Source organism: Poecile atricapillus, chromosome 1 (assembly GCF_030490865.1).
Source record: "Poecile atricapillus isolate bPoeAtr1 chromosome 1, bPoeAtr1.hap1, whole genome shotgun sequence".
NCBI lineage: Eukaryota > Metazoa > Chordata > Aves > Passeriformes > Paridae > Poecile > Poecile atricapillus.
This window is the reverse complement of record NC_081249.1, coordinates 142,922,704-142,948,013: the sequence shown is the minus strand read 5'-3', so window position 1 is coordinate 142,948,013 and position 25,310 is coordinate 142,922,704. Positions and strand designations below refer to the sequence as shown.

At 37.1% G+C, this 25,310-nt stretch overlaps 1 protein-coding gene across 7 annotated transcripts in view; it reads right to left on the bottom strand.

The window, feature by feature from the left end:
- PHF21A (PHD finger protein 21A) overlaps positions 1 to 25,310 on the bottom strand; it is a 133,708-nt gene that overhangs the window by 74,510 nt on the left and 33,888 nt on the right. For 5 of the 7 annotated variants that reach the window (XM_058841912.1, XM_058841878.1, XM_058841870.1 and 2 more), the window contains 3 exons: positions 24,160 to 24,295; positions 19,906 to 19,938; positions 17,704 to 17,790 (listed from right to left, as the gene is read on the bottom strand). In XM_058841912.1, coding sequence (XP_058697895.1) covers positions 17,704 to 17,790; positions 19,906 to 19,938; positions 24,160 to 24,213 — 174 coding nt within the window. In that variant the 5' untranslated portion in view covers positions 24,214 to 24,295. The remainder of the gene's footprint in view (positions 1 to 17,703; positions 17,791 to 19,905; positions 19,939 to 24,159; positions 24,296 to 25,310) is intronic. The other 2 variants (XM_058841921.1, XM_058841904.1) reach the window with 1 other exon arrangement.

The following is a 25,310-nucleotide window of genomic DNA, read 5'->3' as shown; positions in this document are numbered from 1 at the left end:
CATTGCTACTGTTTTTACTGATTTCCCAGAGTTTGCATCTTTTCTTCTAGGATGGCATGCATCTGTATTTTAAGGGCACAAGTCAGTCCTTTAACAGGTACTTGTATGAGATCATGTAGTTACTAGAGAGTTTTCAAATGCTTGAAATACTAAAAACATTTCTAGGTTATTGAAGTTTTCATCTATTATTGTTTGTTCCTAAAGTAACAGCTTAAAAACTGACTAGTTATTACATACAGTGGTAAGCTGTGCCTTTCTGTAGTTACCTGTTTTACCCGAAATCCCCAATTTCTGCAAGCTTTACTAGCATTCAGTGTGAAGGATTATGAAGCCACATGCTACCCCATCATCTTTCACTGTGTTACTTGGAGGCTCTCTCTCCTTCTGTATAGCCTGCACAAGACTCTGTGTTCTGCAGTCAATTCACACATCTCACTGAACAGTGAGAGCACATATCTAGGCCCACAGCAGGGGGGTTAATTAACTGTGTAAGGGACAGAGCTGGCTCTAGAGTTATCTTTTACATGTATACAGAGAATAAACTGAGCTGACACTCAGGGGGAAATGCAGTAAGCTTTGCACTCCTCACATTCTCATAAAACGACACTAATTTAAAAAAATAAATACAAGTTTAACAGCAGCTCTAGATCATACCTGAGTAAGAAGAATCCCATCTGAAACACTGACAATGGAACATTCAGTTTAAGACTCTTTTCAGACTGGTATAAGACCTTGGAGATGGACAAATGAAAACATTTATCTCCTTGTCATAGCACCTGTTTAGATCTACTGCATTTAATAAAGGTTGGATGCACAGGAGAGAGGCATTGGTTGCTTACTTTCACACTAAGCTAGCAGACAATACAGTAACAAAAAATATTTGCAAACAGCACCTTTCCTTTTGGTGTTAGTGCCAGCAGAGCTACAGCAATGTTAATGCCCTGAAAAAGTTTTAGAAAAAAAAACAACAGTGTTTTCAAAACATCTTCCTAAAGCACTGCCATGGATGGGGCTGTCCATCCCAGGAAAATAAATTGTCAAATATACAAGTGAACATATTAAGACTGATGGCACATGCACTGAGATCAGACAGGGATACTAAGTAATACAAATGGGGAAACAACTTATACTTCCATTCAAATAAAGCAAGCCCAGTCAATCAATCCTTTTGGGAGAGTGGCATCACTCTGTATTCATGAAGTACGTATGTGCTTTGAGCTGGGGGTTGTACTAGATGACCTCTGCAGCTCCCTTTGTACCTACAGATTTCAACGTACCGCATCAAAACACCAATTTTGGTATCAGCCCAGAATTAACATTAGAAATATAAAACTTGCATTATATGCTCTTGAGTATACCCCAAGCCTGAACTTCTCCATCTTTTTCACTTTTCTGTCTCATAACAATCTTATTTCTTAGAGGCATAACTCACTTCCAAGAAGCATCCTACAGGAGTTTGTGTCTCCAGAGTCAAACTATGTGCTCTATTAACAGTGCACTTTGAGGAGGGTGAAACAGAACAAATATAAGCTCGGGTCAAAAGATGTAACAAAGCATACCCCCACATAGTAGGCATCTCTGAGATTATCTAATTTGTGATATCTAGATGGTCTGACAATGGGAAGAGAATTTTCTTCAAATTTCTTTTTTCATTGTAGTGGTTGTGGTAGCTTGGTAGGGTAGAAAGGAATTTTTGGAGTGTTTTTAAGCGCCATTATGTTAGTCTTTGTCATTTACAAATGACTGCTGGCTTGTCCAGGAACATCCTGACTGCATCAGCATGAAGCATGTTTAAAGTTTCACAGATGTCTTTCTCCCATACCCACACCCTGCTATCATTTAAAGCAATTATGATGTGAAACTTGCAGGGAGCAGAGGAGCAGAAAATTCAGAAGCTGCCCTGCTTGGAAAAAGCAGAAGGCCTCTTCTAAGTGCCTGCCCAGAAAGGTAAATTTTAATTAAATCAGAATGCCTATATTCTCATGCTTTAGCATTATTTGAGTATCTTGAGCATTTTTTTAACAATCAAGTGAGAAATATCCTAATAATAACTGTAACATATTAATCTAAAATTATGCTCTACACAACATTGGACTGAAGTTACCATCTAGAGCTCTTGATTCTAGAAGTTATTTTGGTAGGCCATAATTCTAGCTTTCTGTTAGACACAGCTACACTTTGAAACATGAATGCAGAGAAATTGTCTTTCTCAGTAGCTCAATCACTACTTAAATTTAAAGTCTAAAAGAAAAATCAAAGCCATCTCCGCTGTGGTAGTTTGACCATGGCTGGACACCAGGTACCCACCAAAGCTGCTCTATCAATCCCCTTGTCAGCTGAACAGGGGAGAGAGAAAATATAAAGAAAGTGTCATGGGTCAAGCAAAGGACAGGGAGAGATCACTCACCAATTACTGTCATGGGTAAAATTGACTCAACTTAAAGAAATTAAATTTAATTTACTACCAATGAAATCAGAGAAGGATAATGAAAAGCAAAATCAAATCTTAAAAACACTGTCCTCCTACCCCTTCCTCCTTCTCAGACTTAATTCTGTTCCTGATTCTCTGTCTCCTTCTGCCTTGAGGAGCAGGGAGATGGGAATGGAGGTTATGGTCAGTCCATCACATGTAGTTTTTGCTGCTGCTTCCTCAAAGGGAGGACTCCTTCCCCTGCTCCAGTGTGGGGTCCTTTCCACAGGAGACTGTTTCACAAATTTCTCCTTCCTACAGTGCATCACAAACTGCTCAGAGTAGGTTCCTTCCATGGGGTGCAATCCTTCAGGAATGCACTGCTCCAGCATAGATTCCCTGTGAAGTTACAGGTCCTGACAGCAAATCTGCTCCAGCACAGGCTCCCTTCTCTGCAGGTACACAGGTCCTGCCTGTGTACAGGGCTTCTCGGTCCAGCAAGGGCTTCCCACAGGGTCACAGCCTTCTTTCACAGGCCTCTGCTTGCTCTGATGTGGGCTTCTCCATAGGTAGATCCCTGCTCCACTGGTCGCCTCCATGGGCTGCAGAGGCACAGCCTGACTCACCATGGTCTGCACCAAGAACTTCAATGGAATGTTTGCTCCAGCACCTGGGGCATCTTCTGCCCCTCCTTCTTCACTGACTTTTGGAGTCAGCAGAGCTATTTCTCTCACACATTCTCACTCCTCCCTTCTCTGGCTGCAATCTTCTGCACAACAACTTTATTTTTTCCCTCCTTAAATGTGTTAACCCAGAAGCTCTACTACCACTGCTGATGGATTCAGCCTCAGCCAATGGCAGTCCATCTTGGAGATGGCTGGAATTGTTTTATTGGATGAAGGGGAAACCTCCAGTAAATGCTCAGAGAAGCCACCCCTGCAGCCTCCCTGATACCAAAACCTTGCCATGCAAAACCAATACAACCCAGATGTCCCAAACAAATAGCTTTACTGTTATTTAAGCTGAATGAATGCTGAAGAACTTAAAAGGAAAAAAAAAACCCTTGTTTCTATTCCAATTCATGCACAAAAAACAACGCAACAATTTTTATTCAAGCTCAGAGTACAGGACAAATTCTCACTGTAGCTATGGCTGTGTAAGACCACTGAAAAGAAAAGAACTGCTAAAAACTCACATCCTCCTAGGCAGAATTTACCAGCTTCCTCCTTTTTTATAACTGGGCAGCAGAAGTGAGGATAGGCACAGTGGACCACCATTTAGGTCTGATTTTCTGTTGTCCATTAATTGTTTTATTCAAAGCCAGAAGTTAAGCAATAAACAAGGACTTTGACTGTGTAAGACTTCAGACACCTCATTGCTTCCTACTTGAACTTACTACACATGATCTATATAAACCCTCAGGATTTGCAACATAAGCTCTCAAGCAGAACTTAAAAGTTCTGTCTCCAACTAATTCAGTTTGAAATTTGCTTAACAAAAATCATAATGCTGTAAGAAATCAGGTTGCTCTCTGCTGTCAGCTTCCAAAAAGTCTTCTCAGTTGTTCTTTGTATATACAACTCAAGTTACAGGAATTCAGTTCTTCAAAGAAGACTCAAGAACTACTTTAGATTTCTTTTTGTGCTTCATCTTCATACTTAAAGTGTTAGGTAATACTGAAAATAGTATCAATTGTGACAAACAAAATACAAAACTTCAACAGAAATTTTCCATATGCATCTGTAACAATCTCCATCCTCTATACTTCAGTTCCAATCATTTGGGTGCACTGCTATTGTTGTGCCTGGTTTATGCATAGGGCTGCTGTGTGGATCAGCTACTCCAGTGGGAGAAGCAAGAGAGACACAGCCTACCTTCCCTTCTGACATTTAAGAGCTGCAGGTATATTTACTGGATCTGCATCCCTGAAAAAGGGAGACTACCAAGCCACAGACTGGGTTTAAAGCTGTGGTTACACAGCTGTTTGATCCAGGATAAATACAGCTGTTAAATGAAAACTATTCTACCCTTTGTTTCAGTCCTTCCTTTCTGCCACTTCTCTTATGCCAAAGGCTGTGTTCATTAAGCTGCACACAGGCCAAGTGAGCAAAAGGGATCATGCTGAAAAACTGGCACATGTCAGAGACAGTCTTCGGCGTAATTTTTTCACTCCAGTCACTGCACAGCAACATGAGCACTAGTTCCAGCACAAGGGAGGGGCTGAAGTCAGCAGCTAGACCAGGCAGGAGGACAGGTCACATCTTTCATGGCAGCTGTCCAATTTGAAGCACAATCAAAGTGACCATATAATCACAACCTACAAAATTATAAGGTATGGGATACTAACTCAGTTTTGTCTCTGAAATACAGTGAATTCGATGCCTTGGATGCACAGTGCTGGAACCACTGACTCCAGAGGAAGACAATATTAAAGAAGTGCAATCTGACTTTCCACATTTCTGCACTGTGCTTGAGTAACTCCACATAATGACACTACAAAGTGTTATCATCAGCCCAACCACAGGATGTTCTTAGATATTTCTCAGCAACCTGCTTACAGTCTTTCAAGGACCATTAGGAAAAGACAAAAAAAATAGCAATTTTTAAAAAGCAAGCTTGGGGGGTATTTTCTGTGTAAGTCAAGCATTAATTTTAAAAAAGTAGGTACTTCTCTAGTCTGAGATACCCAAGGCCTGATACAAAAATAGAAAGTGCAAAAGCTTCTTAAAGAAACGTTTATGTTCCATAATGGGCAACATAGACAGAGAATAACTCTTTCTATACCTTGTATACCACATATCAATTAAATGAGTTATGGAAATGCACTCAGCCCTACAAAATAAAATATTTCAAAACAGTCTGTATTTTTTAGGGCAGGCAAGGTAACAGAATGCACTGTGGAAAAAAAGATACATTTAAGGATACTTTCTTAGTACTTCGTTTTCTAAAGACCTTAATAGGACTCTTTACCAAAACAGTTTACATACAAAAGTTAAATTACCTGAAGCCTTATAGTAAGCCTTTTTTATTTCTTATCATACTCCTTTGCTACCCATCATCTTCACATCTTTCCCAGCACACTGAAAGCACAGGCCTTCTTTGGGGTCATTTCCCAGTTGTAAAACCACCACAGCATACAACAGTGCAAACAGGATATGGCACAAGCTGCATCATCCTTTCAGGTGATGCATCCCTCCCGCTCTCCAAAGTCTCTCCTCTTTGCTGACTTCCAAAAATAGTAAAAGGGCTGCAAAAAGGGCTTAATCTCTAGTGAAAAGGAATAGTACAGGCAGGGACAATGTAAACACGTGGCACAGCTGGGCAGCTTCCCTTAAAAGCAGGTATGAAAGCAGAAATGGACACTGGGAAAGACCAAGCAAATAGAAACTAGATGGGCAAACAGAATGGCAACTGCTCTGAAGAGCTGAGAGTGCACTTGGGTGTAACTGCTCTTACAATCCGAACCCAAGCACCAGAGGCAAAACTTTCTCTTTTGGTATCCATCAGCACCTTATGTCATGACTTTTTCAATAATGGAGAGGAAGCTACAGCCAGGATACAAATGCTGCCCACCAAACACCAGTAAGGCAGACAAAGACCATGTAAGAACAGGCCAAGCTCCTACAAAACCTTCAAATCGAAGTACATATACCCCAACACCCAAACCCATTGATAAGAAAAAAGACCCAGTGGCAACACTAAGCTCAGTGAAAACTTTCTCCTCAAAGCTAGCTGCTAATGGTCCTGCTTTCCTCACTTTTGGTTCAGACACACTCCTGCCTCTGTTCTGATCCAAGCTAATTGGATTCATCTTTCAGCTTGACACAGCAGAAGCTACCAAGTCTTAGTTTACAGTTTACTAAGTGAGCCCAGGATTATTATAGCACCCAGCATTTCTGCATGGCCTAGAATGAAATTTAACTTTGTTAGAAAATTTAACTTTATAGAAATTTGTACAATTAATTTTCAAAATATTAGGTGGGGAGGGAGGAGGCAAGGGATCTGTTAGCAGAGATTTATTGGCTATCCCAACCTGTTCAAGAGAGCATGGACATTCTATCCTGTGGGTTGTGGGTAAAACGTAATGAAAATGCCCAAACAAACAAGAAAATACCACCACCACATGCATTGAAGTGGGGTAGATCTTTAATCAACAACTGATTCCTCCTTTCATACAGAAGTTTATGAGACACTGTGTCAAACCCTGCCTTTTCAAGGAAGGGACTTAAACTAAAAAGATCTTAGACTATTTAATATGGGTTCATACATGTAACTAAACACAGAAAAACCTCTACGACCGTAAGCGCTAAGATGAACTTTTTGTCTCAGCATTTTCTAGTCCTAATCAGCATTTTGCAAGAGCAGATCATTAATATTTTAAAGACAAATAAAGGATGTAATGAAATTTTGGAGACATCTGACCCACTAAAATATTTTTGAAAGCTAAGGCTCAAAATGACTATGTGTGTCAGTTAAGTGGGTCTCCTGCTAACTCAGGAGAGGTCAGAAGGGAAGCTAACTATCTGCTAAATGCCATCATACACATGGTGCTTAAAACACACTATTCTAAATAGAGAAATTTAAAAGCTAGCAAACAGACACATTCAAGATAACTAAGGGAATTATGAAGGTGAAGGAGATTCCATCACCTGCAAAGCTTCACATGATCAGCAATTTTCATTCAAGAAACCCGTGAATAACTTGGAACCCACAAAGATTATTCTCAGAAGTACATCAACTTAAGTTCCACGTAGCTAAAACCAAATGATGTAAACCCATTATGAAAAGATGGAATAAAGTGTTTACATCACTTAATACAGTAAAAGGAGATAAGCAGGATAAAGAAAGAGGAAAGGGCAAAACCTGTTTATCTACCCTTTATTTTCTAAAAAGTGCTACCTAGATTACTTCATATGCACCACACAGCAGTGCCAGTGCTTTCAGAGCAGACCTCACTATTGTAGGGGATGTACAAGTTTATTAAATACAAATTCTTGTTCTAAAGGAATTTCATTTAAAAGTGGCACTTCCATCCAAAACTAAAAAGCAGAATAAAAGAAATGCAGAATTTCAAATTGGAAACTTTGGTCTTGAGCACGAGGATTGGAACTGTCTCTTGCTATTCAAATATAAACCCAAGCATATCATATATAGACTTAAATCTACCACTGCCACATTGCAGTCCAAGGTGATTTTACCATAAACAGCTACACTATATTAATGTCTCATATAGTGTTACACCACTGCTGCAGGGTCTTCCTACATAAAACTTTGATTATTGCCTGCAGTCTTAAAAGAAAAAGGAAGGTTTAGGAATACAAAACTTGATAAATTTTTATACTACCATAATGCACTTTTCTACAGCAAATGGTAAAAATAATGCATTTGGCATTTACTCCAAAGACACAACAAAACCATCAGCTGCGTTGTTACCTGGTTTACCCAGGAAAATGTATTGTAGAACATCAGTAAGTTACACCCAGGTAGTACAGCTGTTTCTAAAAATGTTTGGCTACTTATTTCCTCTCTTCTAAGTACTCTGATTTTATGACTAATATTACACCTAGCAACTTTGGGGACCACAATAAAAACAAAAAACCTGTTTGCAGATCCATCCAGCTGGCAAACTAGTTTGCCCAACAGACCATTTTGCTTGTCTGCTGTTGGTGAGACCACTTGACTTCTTTCAGCACCCAGAGACATTTGCATTCTAAGTGTCAATTTCTGTGGGTTCTTGAAGTTTTCTCTCTATAGTTCTCCATGTAAGTGGGATTTAAAGGTCTTCTGATTGCTAGTCAAAGAAGACTAGATGAAAAGCTGAAGAATAAAAATGGCATCATACCAGTGCTTACTGAACTCTAGCCATAGGATTTATTAGATTTTAAAATCTGAAGTGACACTCACTGAGGACCTGACCCGATGCTCCTGTTAGCAGGAGACACACATAGCTCTAAAAAAAAGGTTGTAGAGAATACTCAAGAACACAAATTGATCTGCAAATCCATAACTCCCACATTTTATAACTAAAAGCCCTCTCCAAAAGATCTTTCCACTACCAGATCTAAACTGAATTTATAGTATCTGCATTTCTCATTTAACTAAACTGTATTTTGCTCAAAAATTAAGACCTTTGCAGAAATTTCATTCTTGATTTTTGAAATTGTCAGAAACAAAGCTATGCAATTACTTGAATGCATTTAATTTGAGAGAAATTACTGAGTCTCTCATCAATTCTCTGTAACTGCTATAAATTCCAAATCTATTTTGTGATAGTAAGTCTCAGTGAATATTTGAAGGTAATTAATATACTAACATACTAATAAACTAAGTTTCCAAGTTTCAAACAGAACAGTACCTATTGGCTACAAAACTTTAATTGCCCAGCAGACAAATATTCAGAGCTTTGTGTACTAGGATGCTATAAACTGCTTTCTCCAAATTATTTACTTGGAGAATGGGATACATCTGTTTCTTGAGATATATGACAAAATTTAGAATGCGTTGGAGAACCCAAGAACCTAATTTTGTCTAAGTTGATTGCTGAAGCATTTATTACTAGACCAAAGGTGTGTGTGGAGCTTTTGATGCTAGAAAGCTGCTGACAATCATGCACTTCCACAGCACTCTAGGCTGGCCACAACTCTAAAGAACCAACCGCTGCTCTGAAAAACTGCCATACTAGACTGAAAATGAAGCAATTTATAAAGAGAGTGAATGGATATGGAGCAAGACTCCACAGGCTTAAATGCTGCCAAGTATTCAAATTTTCAGAAGTCTAAAATAAAAGGATAGTCACTTGCTGTTCTGCAGAACATCAGGCAGCTCTAAAGCATCTATCTCAAAAATTCTTATCACGTATTATAGTTCCGATGTAATTTTTTTGTTTTCAAAGGAAAAATAAGATAAACAAGTTCTGCCTTCTACAAACAGTACAATCACTGAGGTTTTTCTCATTGAGTAAGGAGAAAACCGGCTCATTTCTCTTTGCTACACAGGGCAGTCTGGTTCAATTCTTTAACACACTAATGGCCATTTACCACTGACACATTGCCAACATTTTACTGAGGAAACTTTGAGAAAGAAAATACAGGGGGGGGAAAAACAGTAATTATAACTTCTTAACTGTTTCTAACTTACCTTACCTAACTTTGGAGGGAGGGACAAAGAAGATATGCTCATCGGAACTCAAGGGCTTTCTCCCTACTAGCTTTTAAAAGTCTACTCTAAGAAGACACTTAAATTAAAAAGAGACAGAATAGAGCAAGAGTTCTTTTTCATAGAACACATCAGATAAACTCTGTAGGGAAATGGAGTAGTGAACTGAAGCCTAATCTTCCTCGTAGTTTTTTATAGTCAGTACAGTGAGAGTTGCCTTCACAAAACCAACACAGAATGGTAAAACTTAGGTTCCCTTGAACTGTCTCCTGGTGGTGTCTCCGTCACTCTACTGATCCCCCACATTTGGACTTCATTTCAGCAAAATTTCCATCAAATTCTGCAGTCATCATAGTTTAAATCAACCTGTCACATTACTATTAGTGGGGAAAATTGAAGAAGACCCCTTGCACTTCACTACCAGTTTTGACAAACTTAGGACAAAGGAGGAGATAAAGAGAAGCTCAAAGAATAATGGACCTACTTAAAACAAAAACAAAATCACATCAAGAAAACTTACATTTTGTGTGGCCACCACCTATCTTCCCTGACACTATGTCAAATGTCTCTGCTATCTTGCAATCTAACGGCAGGGGAAAAGTCACTCTAAAGAGACTATACACTTTCTGGAGTTTCTGAAGGACAGAACAAGTACTTGAAAAGTTAGCACAGAAGTGAACAGAATACTGAAAGTGACTCTATATAATGACCAGAAATAGGTGAATTCACATTGACTTGGCCCATATTTGAGGAAAATAAAACACTCTGAATTCCATGAACAGAAAATGTGTACCAGATTATCACTTCAGTGAACATCAAGGTTTTCTAAGGATGAAGACTGCATTCTCTGCCTCCAACAGTGCCGATATAGAAAAGAAAGCACAGAGACTTCATCAAACTCTATGAAGAGCATTTTAGCCTTTTAATACTTCAGGTTTGTTCACCCTTTAAGCCCTTCAAGAGTATCACAGTCTCCACAATAAAATGAGGAATAAAAATCCATAGTGAGAATAACAAGGACCGACAACATTCAGTTAGAAAAGTGAAACCCCAAGAAATCTTTATAGAAAGTGTATGCTCATTTGGCCCACTCACACTTCCCTAATATGCCATCTCTCTAAATCACTTCCAGAAAGGCGTATTTCCTCTTTATTTGTCCATCACAAAGGACATTTAGTCCACCTGTAAAAGCCACTACAGTTAACAGAAAACAATTCCAAACTAGCATTATAGAAGCAATGCAACATTATCACATCCATCTCAGTCTTTTTCAAACCTATTCACCAAAAGTTGGACTGAGTGGTTCCTCAATGCCTTATGAGGGTGTAACACATGACCCATATGCAGAAATACAGCACCTAATACTGTCTACCCAACTCAGTCTTGTTCTTGGTGTAGTACCAACTAATTAGATAATATTTAGTAATAAAAGTATTTTAGCCCATGGCTGTACTACAGTCAGTAACTCATAGCACAAAAAACATCACATTTCAGGAAGTGGCTTATTTTCAAATCAAGTGCCAGGCAGCAGAGAGCAAACAGCAGAGACAAGCTTTTGCATGTATTCTAAACATTGGACACACTGTCTTTCTCTCTTCTCCTTTCCAAAACTCAACACACGTCAGAAAAGCTGGGGACCAAATAATTCTAATAGCAACTAAAGATCCGTAAGGCTCTGAAAAGCAGATCTCTGGATTTGATTCCTTTTCTAACTTGTAATAAATCAAAATACTGGTTCTGTGGCTGTGAGGTTGTTCCACTGAGGCATGCAGAACAGAGCAGAATGAACTACTTTAATCTGTTTTAACTTATAAAAATTCATTAGTAGATTTAATCCCTTTTCCCAGCATCCAACTAAGAGGCATTTAAGGGTGCTATACAAAACAGCCTAAATCCCAGTCATCATCATCTAATGCTTTGCTTGTCTTCCCTTCAAGTATAAAAGGGAAAAGGGAATAGTAGGCCTTGAAATAACCACTGATGTGTGAGGTTATCCAGCAAGTCAAAACATGCAGGAGCATCTAATAACCAACTCTCTCCATCAGTAGGGGATTTTCAAGGAAATACTGTCATTTAATTGCCCATTTTCTATCTACAATGTTGATTTTCAAGCAAAGCAGGCTATTTTGGAGTTATGCCCTGGCTTATATGAAGATGAAAGATGTATCCAAATAGGTTCAATTAAAAAAGTTCTCCAGCTGCCTCCAAATCTGGCTTAAATACAACATGAACTCAAAAATTAAAAGTTGATCTGGAAAATCAGTGCTGAGGGAAGAGTAGCAGTGGGGAGGTGTGGTGAGTTTTTCTTCTGTTTAATGACATCACGAAATGGTCACTTACATTTCCTAAAGTGAGTTACTCCAATGTTAATTTTTGCATTAAGTTCACAAACCAACAATGAGAAGTCTAGGTGGAGTTCCATTAAGAGAAGAATGGGAAATCCAAGTTTACATGCCAGTATGGGTTGAATCATGATTTAAGCTTTATAAAAGGTCTGAGACAGCTTAGCAATATTTCAGTCATATACAAATGATCATAACGTCAGTTTTGCAAGAGAATTTGAGGCAAAAGAGGCAGCAGGGAGAGATGCATCCACTCTGCCTATCTACAATCATCTGTGCAACATCCAAAATTTGCTTCAGACAGTATATCTTGAGAATATGGAAAACGATAACTTAATGAGAAGTCATTATATTCACATTTTCACACAATATTTGGATGCAAATTAAATAAATAGCAAAGATTAAAATAGTAAGCTTATGCAGATTTTTCAAATATTCACCTCTAAACAGGTGCTGTTCACACCGATGAGAGGGTTCAAAAGGATCTGACAATTCACTGAGGCAGTTAACTTACTTTTCCTTGTGTCCAGATAGACCAGTATCTTTTTGACAGAAAAAAATTACTGACTACTTCAAACCGTCTAAGAAGGATTCTACAAACAGGTTTTTCTCATGTATTTTACAACTGCTTTATAAACAGTTGGCATAAATGGATGCTTGCAGTTACATGCAAATTAGCATAGCTTTATCATTCAAGCCATTTACTTAAAAAAGATCAGTGTTTAGTAATATGTACAGTTCCAGAAAAACAACTGGAACTGAAATTAAGCATCACCTGCCTCAAGCTATTAGAAACGAAATGTTCATATGGCATATTTGCAGGCTTGATCAATTACTGATAGAATAACTGGCATTTTAATATGCCCTCGATAAATTGTGGAGAAAGGAGGTATCAGAAACTCCAGACAAAACTGGCAGGAGTAAGCAGTGACTTTATTATTTATTTCCAGATTTTCAGTCCGAAGTTCTGATGGTGTTCATCAGGTAAATCTACAAGACACAGGCATACCTTGCCTACCTTCTTATGCACAAGCATGAAGTGCTCTTTCCTAGCAGTTAACTGTACCCAGTTTCCCTCCTGCTCTCTAGCTTTCTTGAGCTTACATTCCTCTCACCAAAACACTGCTGCTTCTCTTTACAGAATATGATGGAACATGTTTCAGGTACAATTTGCTGATAATGTGCTCAAAAAGCCTGCATAAAAATTCACCTTTACTATGATTGACATCTGTTCAAGAAGAACAGTCTCATAGGATGAATTTATGCACATTACCAATCTTTTCATTACTAAGTTATGGTACCTGTAATAAATATAGCAACAGTAATGCTTAAAAGCTATTCCTGACAGTTTCTGGAAACTTAAATAACAAGTTTCCTTTGTCAATCTAATTCTCATGTTTACTTTTATTCAACTATACAAAACTACGGTTAAATTACTCTGCCATTTCTTATATCTATCCCAAATCCCCTTTCTAATTACTTGCTATTTAGTGGCAAGGTTAAAAGGACTCTCACCCTGAACATACAGAACTTACAATAACCTCATATATCTCAATGTGCTCTAAACTCTAAATCTAAGCAAAATTCACTAGATTTGCCTATTCATAATAATAAACTTGTTTTTATGGTGTGCATTTTTTCTAATTATGTTCCACAGTTTCAACTGCTCTTCACAATAAAGAATGTTAGAAGTTTTTCCCCCTGTGAAAAAACCAAACCACAAGTATCTTCAGATAGCATATATATGCTGGCAACTACTTTTGATTACTTTTTCCTGCATATATACAGTTCTTCAGAAATCAAAATAACAAAGGGATTCACTTTATTATTTCCATCTCAAGAGGAAATACATTAGAATACAAGTCTAGTTTTTACAACACTACTCTTAAAGATTCAATGAATTTCACTGAAACTACAGGAAGAGACATTTCCATTTTATTTACAAATATAAGGGAAAGAACTATGTGATTTCTTTTGTATGTGCTTATCATCATCATCATCTTTTCATCACAGAGTCAAAAGACTATTTGTGTAAGCTTTCTTTCACATTTAAGACAGAATATTGCTCCAACTTTTCCAGGAGTTTGTGAGGAGGACACATCCTCTTTCTCTGACACAATATTTCTAAAAAAAACTCACATTCTTTTGCTGCCCAGATGACCTCTTCCTTGTCTTCGAAATAAAGTACTATTACGATACATACTCAATCACGATATATCTGTAAGACAATCTGTAAGTTTTTTGGGTTTTTTTTAATTAACTATGGGGGATAAGAGGCAGAAGTAAAGATACAACTTCAAGATTACATCCCTCCCTCCTTTATGCTAGCCCTTCTCTACCTCAGCTTTCACCAGTGTCACTGGTAACAATTTCCACCCCACCTCCCCAAATCAATTAAAAAGTATACACTAATAAACTTCTTAATGGAAAAATTAAAAAAATACATTATTTAAGTTTTTGTATTGTAAAGAGTGTATTTAACCCAGACAAAAGCTGAGTAGTGCAAAGTAATTGTGGGTAAAATTTCTACAAATGAGAATGCCAAGAGGAAACGTTGTAGAATAAAAGCAAAGATAAAAAGTGCTAAGACTGTGACTTTCTTCCAAAGATGTGAAAACACAGAAAAAAACAGTGCTCCAAAGTAACAGAATTAATTCACATTTACAACCTAGACATAGATTTGGCAATTACAACTGCTCTGAAAAAAGTTACTCTTGACTTCTTTTTGTTGAAGAGGGGTGTGGGGAAAGAAAGTGGAAACCATTTTTAAAACCAATGCGTTCAGAGTTTCCAGACTGCAGCTGTCACATTTATAGCTGAGGAGCAAGACTATTAAACTGAATTCCCCTTATAGCCCATAGATTAGAAAATAAGTAAGCATAGTTTAGAACTCTGTGAAAGTAGTACAAAGGGACTAGCAGAAGGGAAATCTGCTAGTCTGAAGAATTCGAGCTTACTGACCTTCAAATGCAAGTTATCTTTGAGCAAGTTTTTTTCTTTTTGCAGTTTTCCTTCCAAGTGTTAGCACACTTAGTATACATTGCTTCATTGTCTCTCAGGTGTAACAAATCAAAGCCTTTATTTTCACCTCTGACATTTTCAAAAAACTTAGGAATATATGACATACCTTATGCTGTAAGAGTTCAACCCTGCAACAGCTAACAATTTTTTTTAGGTTTAAGCCTACACACTGTACAGCCTACTTGCTTTCTTTTTGTACTTTGCCAGATCTCCTCAATTTCACAAACTTCTGAACAGAAACTGTCATTATTAATTCTCAGCAAGACACCTAAGCCACTATGAATCACTGCAGCGACTGGCAGCAAGTGTTGGCACTACTCTCACAATGCTTCAGAAACAGAGGGAAGTCCTAAAGCAACTAAAAGCTTTCAGCTAAACCTACCACTGACTGGGTTCTTGCACAAGTCTTCATCCAACTTCATTAAATAAGAGAGCAAAGAAAAAGCATTCATTAGGATGACATAACATTTCACAAGCCAGAAATATTTCATTACTCTGCCTCTCTAACACCAGCATCTCAGCTCCATGTCTCCAAGTACGGACACCACACAGGCTGGAACTTAAGTTTCTCAAACTTCATAAAAATTTTATCAGAGTGATCATTATGAATCTTATAACTGTCCACAGTGGAGCTGGGCCCTCAGAGTTTATTCATTGGGTATCATCAGAACTACTTGGCTCTAAACAAGGTTACACATGTTGCACCCCTTTTTAACACAAGGACTGCATGATGTCAACCATTATATTTACTGTGCAAAACTGCATATTTCTCCATGCTGTGTGAAAATCAAATTACTGATTTATATTCTACCCATAAAGCAATTGATAATAATGATTTTTCCTGAAGAGAAGTGAGAGTGAAAACAGAAAAAAGGGCTTTGTTGTAGTCACCTCAGTTGAGGTGATGCTCAACTGCATTGCTAAACCACAGATTTCTCTACAACAGATTCCTGCAAATAAAGAGGGAGTAAGCACTTCTCTGCACAGGGAAGTTGTAGTTCTTTTCCCAGAACATTCATTTACCATGATCATTGAATTTTAGCAGTCATACTACTTTAACAACGTTATCATCTGGAACACTGGCAGCTTTGCAGTCCAGTGGTAGAGATAACAAAACATTTAAACTTCAACAATCATAGAGAAGTTCACGGTTGTTCCAATAATCAAACCCACAAAAATACAAAGAAGCAAACGATATGACTTCATATGGACTGTATTCACTGTGTGGTAGAAGTAAAATCAAACCTTTTTCAACATCTTTTGGAAACTTAACCCATGTTCATCCCATGAACAAGTGGGCTTTAGCACTTTGAATTCAATAGAAAAAATATAGCTCCATTACTAGTCATGTATAATTTAAAATACATGTTAGTATAGACTATTCTGCAGCATAACTTCAGAGAATTATAAATACAAGTTTAAAAGCTATGGTAGGATGTATTTGCTTTCTCACTTTCCACTCAGTGTCTCACTGCCTGTCCGTGCTCGTCATGTGAACTGGTAGTCAATACAGCTTGCTTCATGGCATCAAGACAAGCTCATTTTGAAATTACCATGGGCATCCAGAGCTTACCAGAGAATCCTGAAACAGCTTGCTGTGAGACACAGCCACATGCAGAGGCTCATGCTGGTTTTAGAGAATAAATCATCTTCAAGAGAGGCATGGTATCACATCAGCGAAACCTCAGTTTTTGTTGAACTACTGTTCTCATTAAAAAATCATTTTCCTTATTATCCTTACATGTTTCATCCTAGATTCATTGTTCCCCTAGTAAAGCATACTATAATTTTTTCAGTAAACAAAATTTCTAGATAAACGTTAATCACTGTCTGGCCATTTTTGTAGGGATCGTAATACTCAAAGCAGACCACATGCAGCTAGTAACAGATGAATTGAAGTATCTAGTTGAGGTATCTAGTTGTGACACTCATGCATTTTACCAATGCTCTAAAATTTTTCCCCCTTCAAAGGTCTAATCTATTGACATAATTTGGATTCATTATTGACATATTAAGCAATAAAATTAAGGGACTGCTTAAGTCGGTTAACTAGGGAGGGGATGGTGTGGTGTATAAGGGGCTTGTGCATGTGTTTCTCTTTTATGTTTTTAAAAACAAAAGTGAGAACAAGTTTTGCAGATATCTCAATATTACATATTTTTCTTCTTGTTATTCACAAGGCCCATGCTCAAGTTCAACAATCTTTCTATTAAGCATTCAGTTGTAATTATTACTCATACTTTAGAGCTGTCAAACAGAATTCCTACCAAATGGCAAACATAAGACAATTGTGGTGTAATTTCTCATGGTAAAAGCATCCAACTAATTTTTGAATTGTCTATTAAGTACCCATAACTGACATACATTTAGTTGGTCTTGACATTAAGAAAAATTCCAGCATACTCACCCATATACACAGTGTGGACCTACTAAGTCAAAATCTAAACATTTGCCTAAACCAGAACGGTTGAGTTTAGAAGTTTCAAGATAATAATGAAAAAGTGGCAAAATTAATTCATTTTTTCATCACCCTTAATATAAAATGTTAGTTTCAGCGCAAGAAAAAATGCTATAGCTTCCACTGATTAAACTAGTTTCTTGTTTGATAGACTTACAATAACTCATTCTATCCTTTGTTGAGAAATACAATAAAAATCAAAAACGTCTGGTTGCCCACGCTTATTTTTGCACTTAAAGATTTAGCAGATCTCTTGGAAGCTGGGAAAAGAGACATCTTTAGAATGCAGTGCTAAAAATACATCTCTGTTTCCCTACCTGTTTCTCACTCAGAGCTGTGATTTTGGCTTGAAGTTCATGAAGTTGTTTCTTCAAATCAGCGTTCTGATTAGAAAGAAAAAATATCTGTGAGAAAGATATTCCATTTGTTAACAAAGAGTAGTAGCAGGAAGGTGGGTTTTTTGTTTGTTTTGTTCTTGCATTGTGTACTACAAATACAGCACCTCTGGATGTACAGCCAATAAAATTGAAATGGCTCAACAAAGCCTTATTTAAGTCACTGAGTACAACAATAATCAGAGGACCTTTCTAGCACTCAGAGAGATAGACCAGTTTGGAAAGAAGATTTCACAGAAACATCCATTAGTGCTTGTCACATTATAAAGCACATTTGTACATTTCATCAAGTTTACAAAATAAACAATAAAAGTTTGTTAATATGCAATAGAACAGTATCATGCTGCATATAACAGTACGCTATGGTATGTTATCTAAAACATTCTCACCTATGCTACTTATGCAAAGATATTTACACTTAACTGTGTAGAGTATCAAGCATATCTATTAAATCTTAATTGACACATATATCAATTGAAGGCAAACATACATAAGTCCTTATTCCCATGTATGCTTATGCCTTAGATTGTGTTAAAGAGAATTACATTTGCCTTGACACATCATTCATATAAGCACTTTGCTTACAGTAGCGCTTTTCTAAGTTTCAGATTTTAAAGCCATAAGCAACACTAGAAAGATGCAGACAGAAAACAATTTTTACTAGGACTTTTTCTTTTCTACTGGAATTTAAAAAAAGATAAAAAAAATCTGTCCTTAGTTTAAAACCTGTGAAGCTCTGCAGAAATGTGACAGGGAATCAAGTTTTCCTTAATTTTTCTCCTTTCTCACTTTTTTTGTTCTCATTTATGTTGCAAAGTTTTTATACTAGATCATGCGGGTTTAGTCAGCTAAGGAGAAATATAAAAACATAAAACTAATATCATCACAGGTACTTCATGCACACTCCCTATTTTTACATTCCTCCAATTTTGAAATGCATTTTTATCTCAGCTTGCAGATAGTCTCTGATTCCAGCAAAACCAGATATTGACCAGTCCTCCTCCCTTCTTCTAGATTCTACTTAATAATCTGGGATAAAAATGCATTAAGAACATAGGAAACAGGGACCAGATTTTACTTTTCCTGATTCTAGGAACTTTGCATGGCTGCTTGCAGCATGACCTCACTTTCAGCAAATATGAACTGCAAGTGAACTGCTCTGCAGACTAATTGTTAGCAGACCTGACCAGCAAATAAGAGCAGCAGATCTTACCCAAATCCCATCAGAATAAGAACGTTCAAAAAAACCAAATTTTCCAATACACCCTACTTAACCCTCCCTATCAGAGGTTTAACTACCTGAGTGTTATTAAAAGCTGTCTTCTCACTTCACTGAGCTCAGAAAAAAATGTACATTCAGAAAATTACAGGATATTTACTATTGTGCGGGGATGGAAACTCTTAACAGCAAGCCTCAAGTGAGCGGCCTTTATCCCTCTACTCAACATTTCAGACTGGTTTGAGAGCTCCACAGAGCTCCCCATCCAGCATCCAGGAGTGTTTAACTGCTGTACAAGAAAACCCAGGGACCTTACACAGGCACTGGAAAAGGGATGACTTCTGCTGTCTATGCAGGGGGAGTCCAGTTATCCAACTTCAGTAACGCTTAAACTTCCCAAGGCCAAGTGTCCATTCTATGGACAATACAGGGCTGGTAAGACACCAAGACTGGCAATCTGAACACAACCTTAAGCTATATTGATTGGGCAAAATTTCTTGGACAGCATATCCTCTCTCTTCTTGTACTATGAACCTTCTGATACTCCAAAAAGGAAAAAAGTTGTAATTGCAACTAAAATTGCAAATAATGGCTAGTTTAAAAGAGAGCAGTTTCCAATAGAATCAGAAACTTACTGCTCACCTGAACTGCACTGTAGCCCAGAAAAGCCCCTTGATTTAAACCATTGAGAATATGTATGAGGTAAAAAGCTCCATAATAGCAAGAATTTTGGTTTTCTTTTAAACAACCCAACAGTCATTGTTCAAAAACTTATGAAAAAGTTTTCTTCTAACACTGTGTTAGCAAGGAAGAAGGTGATCCAGAAATATCTAAAACCCTCAAGTTCCATGCACTGTTTCCTGCATTTTTAAGGGAAATGATCCAATATAAAAATAAATAGTTACCTGTGGATCTTGCTTCATTTGGGCAACCAGTTTCTAGAAAGAAAAAAAATGCAACAATACAATGAAGATTTTCATTATGAATCTTGTTGAACAATTTAAAATTCAGTATTTTTTAAGAACCTTTGTAAAAGCAAAATATTTACTTTACAGCATTTCAATAGCAAAGCCTGGAGTCCAGTATTATAAAATTTCCAAACCCATTCTTATTAATACAGCAAAAGTACTGAATTAAGCCATCACTTGCTCCTCCTAAACAGCTCTTGTTCAAGTGCTGCTTTTTAAGGACAATTTAAGCCAGCTGGGTAAGATAATCTAATAGCTGTATCTCTCTAGAACTGCTGCCCTCTTTGCTTGCAGTCACAAGAAACACAAACCACAGATAACCGCTGCAGGCACAAAAGCTGTTTGTATATTCAAGGGCAGAATGTTTCAAGTACTAAAGCTCTGCCTGTGTGTTGGCTTGGTTGGTACCAGATGGAAGACCCATGTTCGGAAGTATCTTTGCCACTTTCCTCCCTCAGAGAGAGATTGAGATCATTGTAGAAGAGATGCCCTCCACATCCAAAGAAAAACAGACAGATGTTACCATTCACTATTCTTCCTCCCTCACTCCCTTCAGGCAGCTGCAGGAGAACACTGTCTATTGCTAAGCAAGAAAAGTTACCAAAGAAAACCAGAGCCCAGAATGAAGACACAATGTAAACCAAAAACTTACACTATCATTTTTGGTAAATTTGTAGAAATTTACATCTCTAATGTTTTCAAAGACTATGTCTAAGGTTTACTAGCTACATTTACACATATTTCTTTCATTGATCTGCTTTAATTACTTTTTGAACCAGGAAAACATTCGAGATTCTGTGGCCATAAGTACCCAAGTTAAATTACAGGACTCTTATGTAAAAGCATGACCTCCTTTTTCTTTTGAATCTGTTTCCTTACAATGCAAGCATGAGGGATTAATACGATTACAGAAAACCAGAGCTGACTTGAGTCAAGAGGAGCTGGAACCTGGACTTGATGATCCTTACAGATCCCTTCCAACTTAAGACATTGTGTGATTCTATGGCTGCTTCTCTATTCAGCTCCTTCTTACATTTTTTTCACACCACATATTCCTCCATCAGTCCTCACTTCTTCAGACTGAAAGTCTCCTCATGCACGAATCATTCCATTGCTTTGTTCACTCTTGGCACTCTTCCACAATTCTCTAGTTTGTCTCTATCATCTGGACACAAAGTTTAAAACTACATGCAATGCTCAAGTACTCTGTACTGCAAAAACTCCTTCCACTGTGCCAAGAGCCAGTTCACAGCCTGCTATTGCAGATGTAAAACTGGCCCTGTTTTTCTGAAGTGCATCTCTTGGCATTTATCTACACTGAATATTATTGTTTCATCGTGCTGCCATTCAGCATCACAGGAACACACTTAGCTTATTTTTCCTCAGCGCTTCCTGCCACATTGAAGCTTGACAAGCAACAAATCTGTTAGTTTTTACATAAAGTGATCCTGCAGACACAGTCATAAGACAATACAGTCAGTACCGTAAACTCTTCATAAAATATTGCTAAATTTTTGGATCACACATTACAACGTCATGCAGTCCTAAGGAAAAAAATATTCTTCTTACACATTAGCTAAACTTAAGCACTTTAAAAGCTACTGATCTTTTTGTCATGAAATAGGAGAAGGACAAGGATGTTTTAGGTTCCTACCACACATCGGCTCAAGGAATCATCCATGAAACTCAACCCTTCTTTAAGAATAGCTAACTATTAGTCCTTTAACACCTCTTGTGATCAAAACAATGAAGAGTAGAGTGCTTCAAGTTTATTTAAATCAATACAGTAGCAGAATGAGCTACTTAGACTTGATGCATCTCTTCTCAGGACAAGCAATACAGCTTTGACATGGAAGACATTTGAATATTCAAGTTGTACACTCATACAGAAGTGATCTGGTCAGGAGTCATTCACGGTGGATTCTCTAATCATAGAAAGAAGACAAAAGAAGTAGCTTTTTCTGAACAACTAAACGCCTTTTCTGGGTTCTTATTGGTAGTTCCAGATACACTTTGCTAAAGCAGCAGTATGAAAGCTTCAGACAGCATTCTGGAAGTGAAATAGAAGAGGCAAAAGCCAAGGAGTTGTTCTACAAACAAAACTACACCATACTGAGCATCACTTGTACAGCCATGTAAGCAGTCACAAGCAACACACTGTATCAGGAAGCTGGGAGGGTTTGGCTACAGAGCTGAGCTGAATTCTTTATGCTCATCACAAATACCTGTCCACCAATTCCAAAAGGACAACAAACCATGACTTGGTAAGTCATGTTGGCATTGTTAGAGAGTCCTCAGAAAAAGAAATACTAGAGAAGTAAAATATGGCAAGAGACAATTCTTCATAAATCCTGAGTGAAAAGAAGGAATATATATGTTCTTGTTACAAAATTCAGAGCTATACAAGAAAGTTCAAGCATTTAATTTGAAGAATTTTTTTAGTGCCAAAACCTGCTTAATTTCTATCAGTGTGTGTGCTGACAAGCAATAACCACACAAGCACAGTTCACAAAACCTTTACTGAAGCACCCAACATTTTGCTGCAATGTTATTTTCCACTGTAAACATACAGACTTTTTCTTAGCCTTAATTATAGAAATATACAGCATCTTGAATTTAAAAAGACAACCTTCTGATATAATGGTTTTTCTAGTTTCACCAACTAAAACCAAATCTAATTAAAGTTGATTTTTGTGCAGAGCTCCCTTTTAATGAAAACTGGGCAAAGTTAAAACAAAGAAAGTCAAAAGCACAACCAATTTTAAGCTGTTAAAAAAACATCTTTTGGGGCATTTCTCAATCTTTCATCCCTGTTCATCAGTCATGATACTTTTATATGTCATTATGAACAGCTGCTAAAGATTATTCAAAATTCACAGTCTTAAAATTTTTGGTTCACTTGGGCATAAAGAAGAATGAAGATGCACACAAGAAGTAAATGCAGTCATGCAAACATGAGCATGATTAACATTTTGATTGCTTTACAGTAGTCAATACTTGAGAAAATTACTTACAGGCCTTAAAAATTTATATGTCTGCAGCAAAATGCCATGGGTAGTTTCTGAACTTCCTTACTTCCACAACAAAACTTCACTGAAGTTTTGAATACAAAGGCCTTGGAGTTACTGAGGAGAGCAAAATACTATCTGTAGTTCTGGAAATCCATCCTTAGCTTTTTCAGTTTTTCCTCCCTGGCTGAAAGTTGTATTTTGTTAAACCAGACATAGCTTGATTTTACTAATTCATGCATTCAAGTCCTTGCAATATGTGCATCATTGCAGCAAGTACTGAATAAGCCATCCAGATCACATTTTAGACATGTCACCAAGTAATTTTGAAACACTTTCCAAATTTCATATGATGGACTACACTGATCAGTATTATTTCTCATATATTTCTTATACCCACCATGTAACAGTTTGATCTTCAGATATCTGAAGAGCATCAGAAATACTTGGAGAACAGTGTTTAGAAAAGGTCTCATCGTTCAATTTAACATTTCAAGTTGGCAACTAGTCTATGTCTATAACAATTGTCTTCCAAGAATTAATATGCATATGTCCTCCTATATCCACTAAATTAGGTTTTAGTACCATTAGCTGTAATAATTCCTCACTGGCATTGTAAAACAATGGCAAACTGCAACCTTACTGCCATATAGTATTGAACAGGTTACTAGTAAAAAGACCCAACATGTAAAAATTTACAAAGCCCAAACACTACAACATTTTGGTTATCAAAAATACAGTTTAGAAGCTACTAAAGTAGAAGATATTCCAGAAGAGAAATGCCAGATTAAACTATGCAGCACTATTTACATTCATTTCAAAGTTCCTCCATCATATTCCTCTATTTCCAACTGAATACTGAAGCTGGCTTCAGAACATCAGAAAAACCTTCCAGACAGAAGCAGCTGAACACTGTTTCCAGAATGTTTTTATTACTGCTACAAAATACTAAAAAAAAAAAAAAAAAATCCCCACCCACAGCTTGATATGTAGATTTTTCACATTTGCTAAAAAACAACAGGTGGTCAGGTCAAAATGCAAAGTATAAAATTCTGAAGGAGCTTCAAGCTTATAAAACAATTATTACTATAGTTGTAGTGCTATTGCTTAATGCTCCCATTACTAGTAATACTGTCAGCAGTACTAATGCTGCTATTGCTTTAAAGCAAGAAATATAAATTACCTGGTGAACCTGAATTTCCACTTTCAGAGCCTCCTGTAGAGTCTGCAGCTCCATTCTCTACCTTCTCCACTTTCTCTAAAAGTGTCTTTGCTGATTCCAGTGCCTTTAGTTTCTAGTTTCCTCTTTAACACCAGTCCTATAGAAAAAGAAAGGTTTTATTTTGGTTAGTGAAGAAGAGTCAATTTGAAAAAAGGAGTTATAACACAACAGTAATTCAACAGTGAACTATATTCAAATGCAGCTTTCTAGCCTAAATACAGTCAGTCTTTTGAACACAAGAAATCTGCAGGCTCTACAAAATGCCTTCCTTGGAGTCATTTAGCCAAATTTGCTACTTCCCACATATCCCAAAGTTGACATATTTATCCCTTATCTTAGTTTGCATGCAGCTATTTCCTACCAATATCCTATTGCAGTTGCATATTAAATTAGCAAATTTAACTACCAAGAACATTTTAAAAATCTGTGTAGATGAAAACTTATTCTGGAGAATAAAATTCTACAACCACAATGAATAGTTAAATTGAATGTACTGCATTAACACACTTCCATGATACGATAGTGCTGTTCTTAGATGGGACAGTGTGCATGTTATTTAACAGAACAACAGTAATATATTAATAACTCACTGCCTAAAGTTTGTGCCAAGTTAGTAATTTCAGTTGAAATCTGTTCTGAAGGAACAGAAGAGTGATATTAAGCAGCACAAGACATTTCAAAAAGATTAATTTTATAATCTTTTTAATCTTGGAAATCTACTTGTAGATCATGAGTATAAAGTTTAGTATCTTCACTTGTACTACAAACAAATTAATCCCCCCAATCTCTGACATAAAAAAGCATTGTCAAACATACTTCTAAAATCCCTGAATGCTGGACAAGAGAATTTTTTTTCAGAAATATGTTAAAAGTATCGGCTTCTGAAACAGGATTAAGATTTCCATATGCTCAAATCATAGTGGAACCTGTGTAAAAACACCTATAAATACATACATAGGAAAGTCACTGGAAAACATTATATAGCAAATTTTCCAGTCACTTTTTCATTCAGACACCACAATTAAGGAATTGCTGAAGTGTTAAAATAGTTCCTATTTTTTTTATTTTTTGAAAATTGCTCACAATCATTGCACAGGTGTTGTTGCCAACTC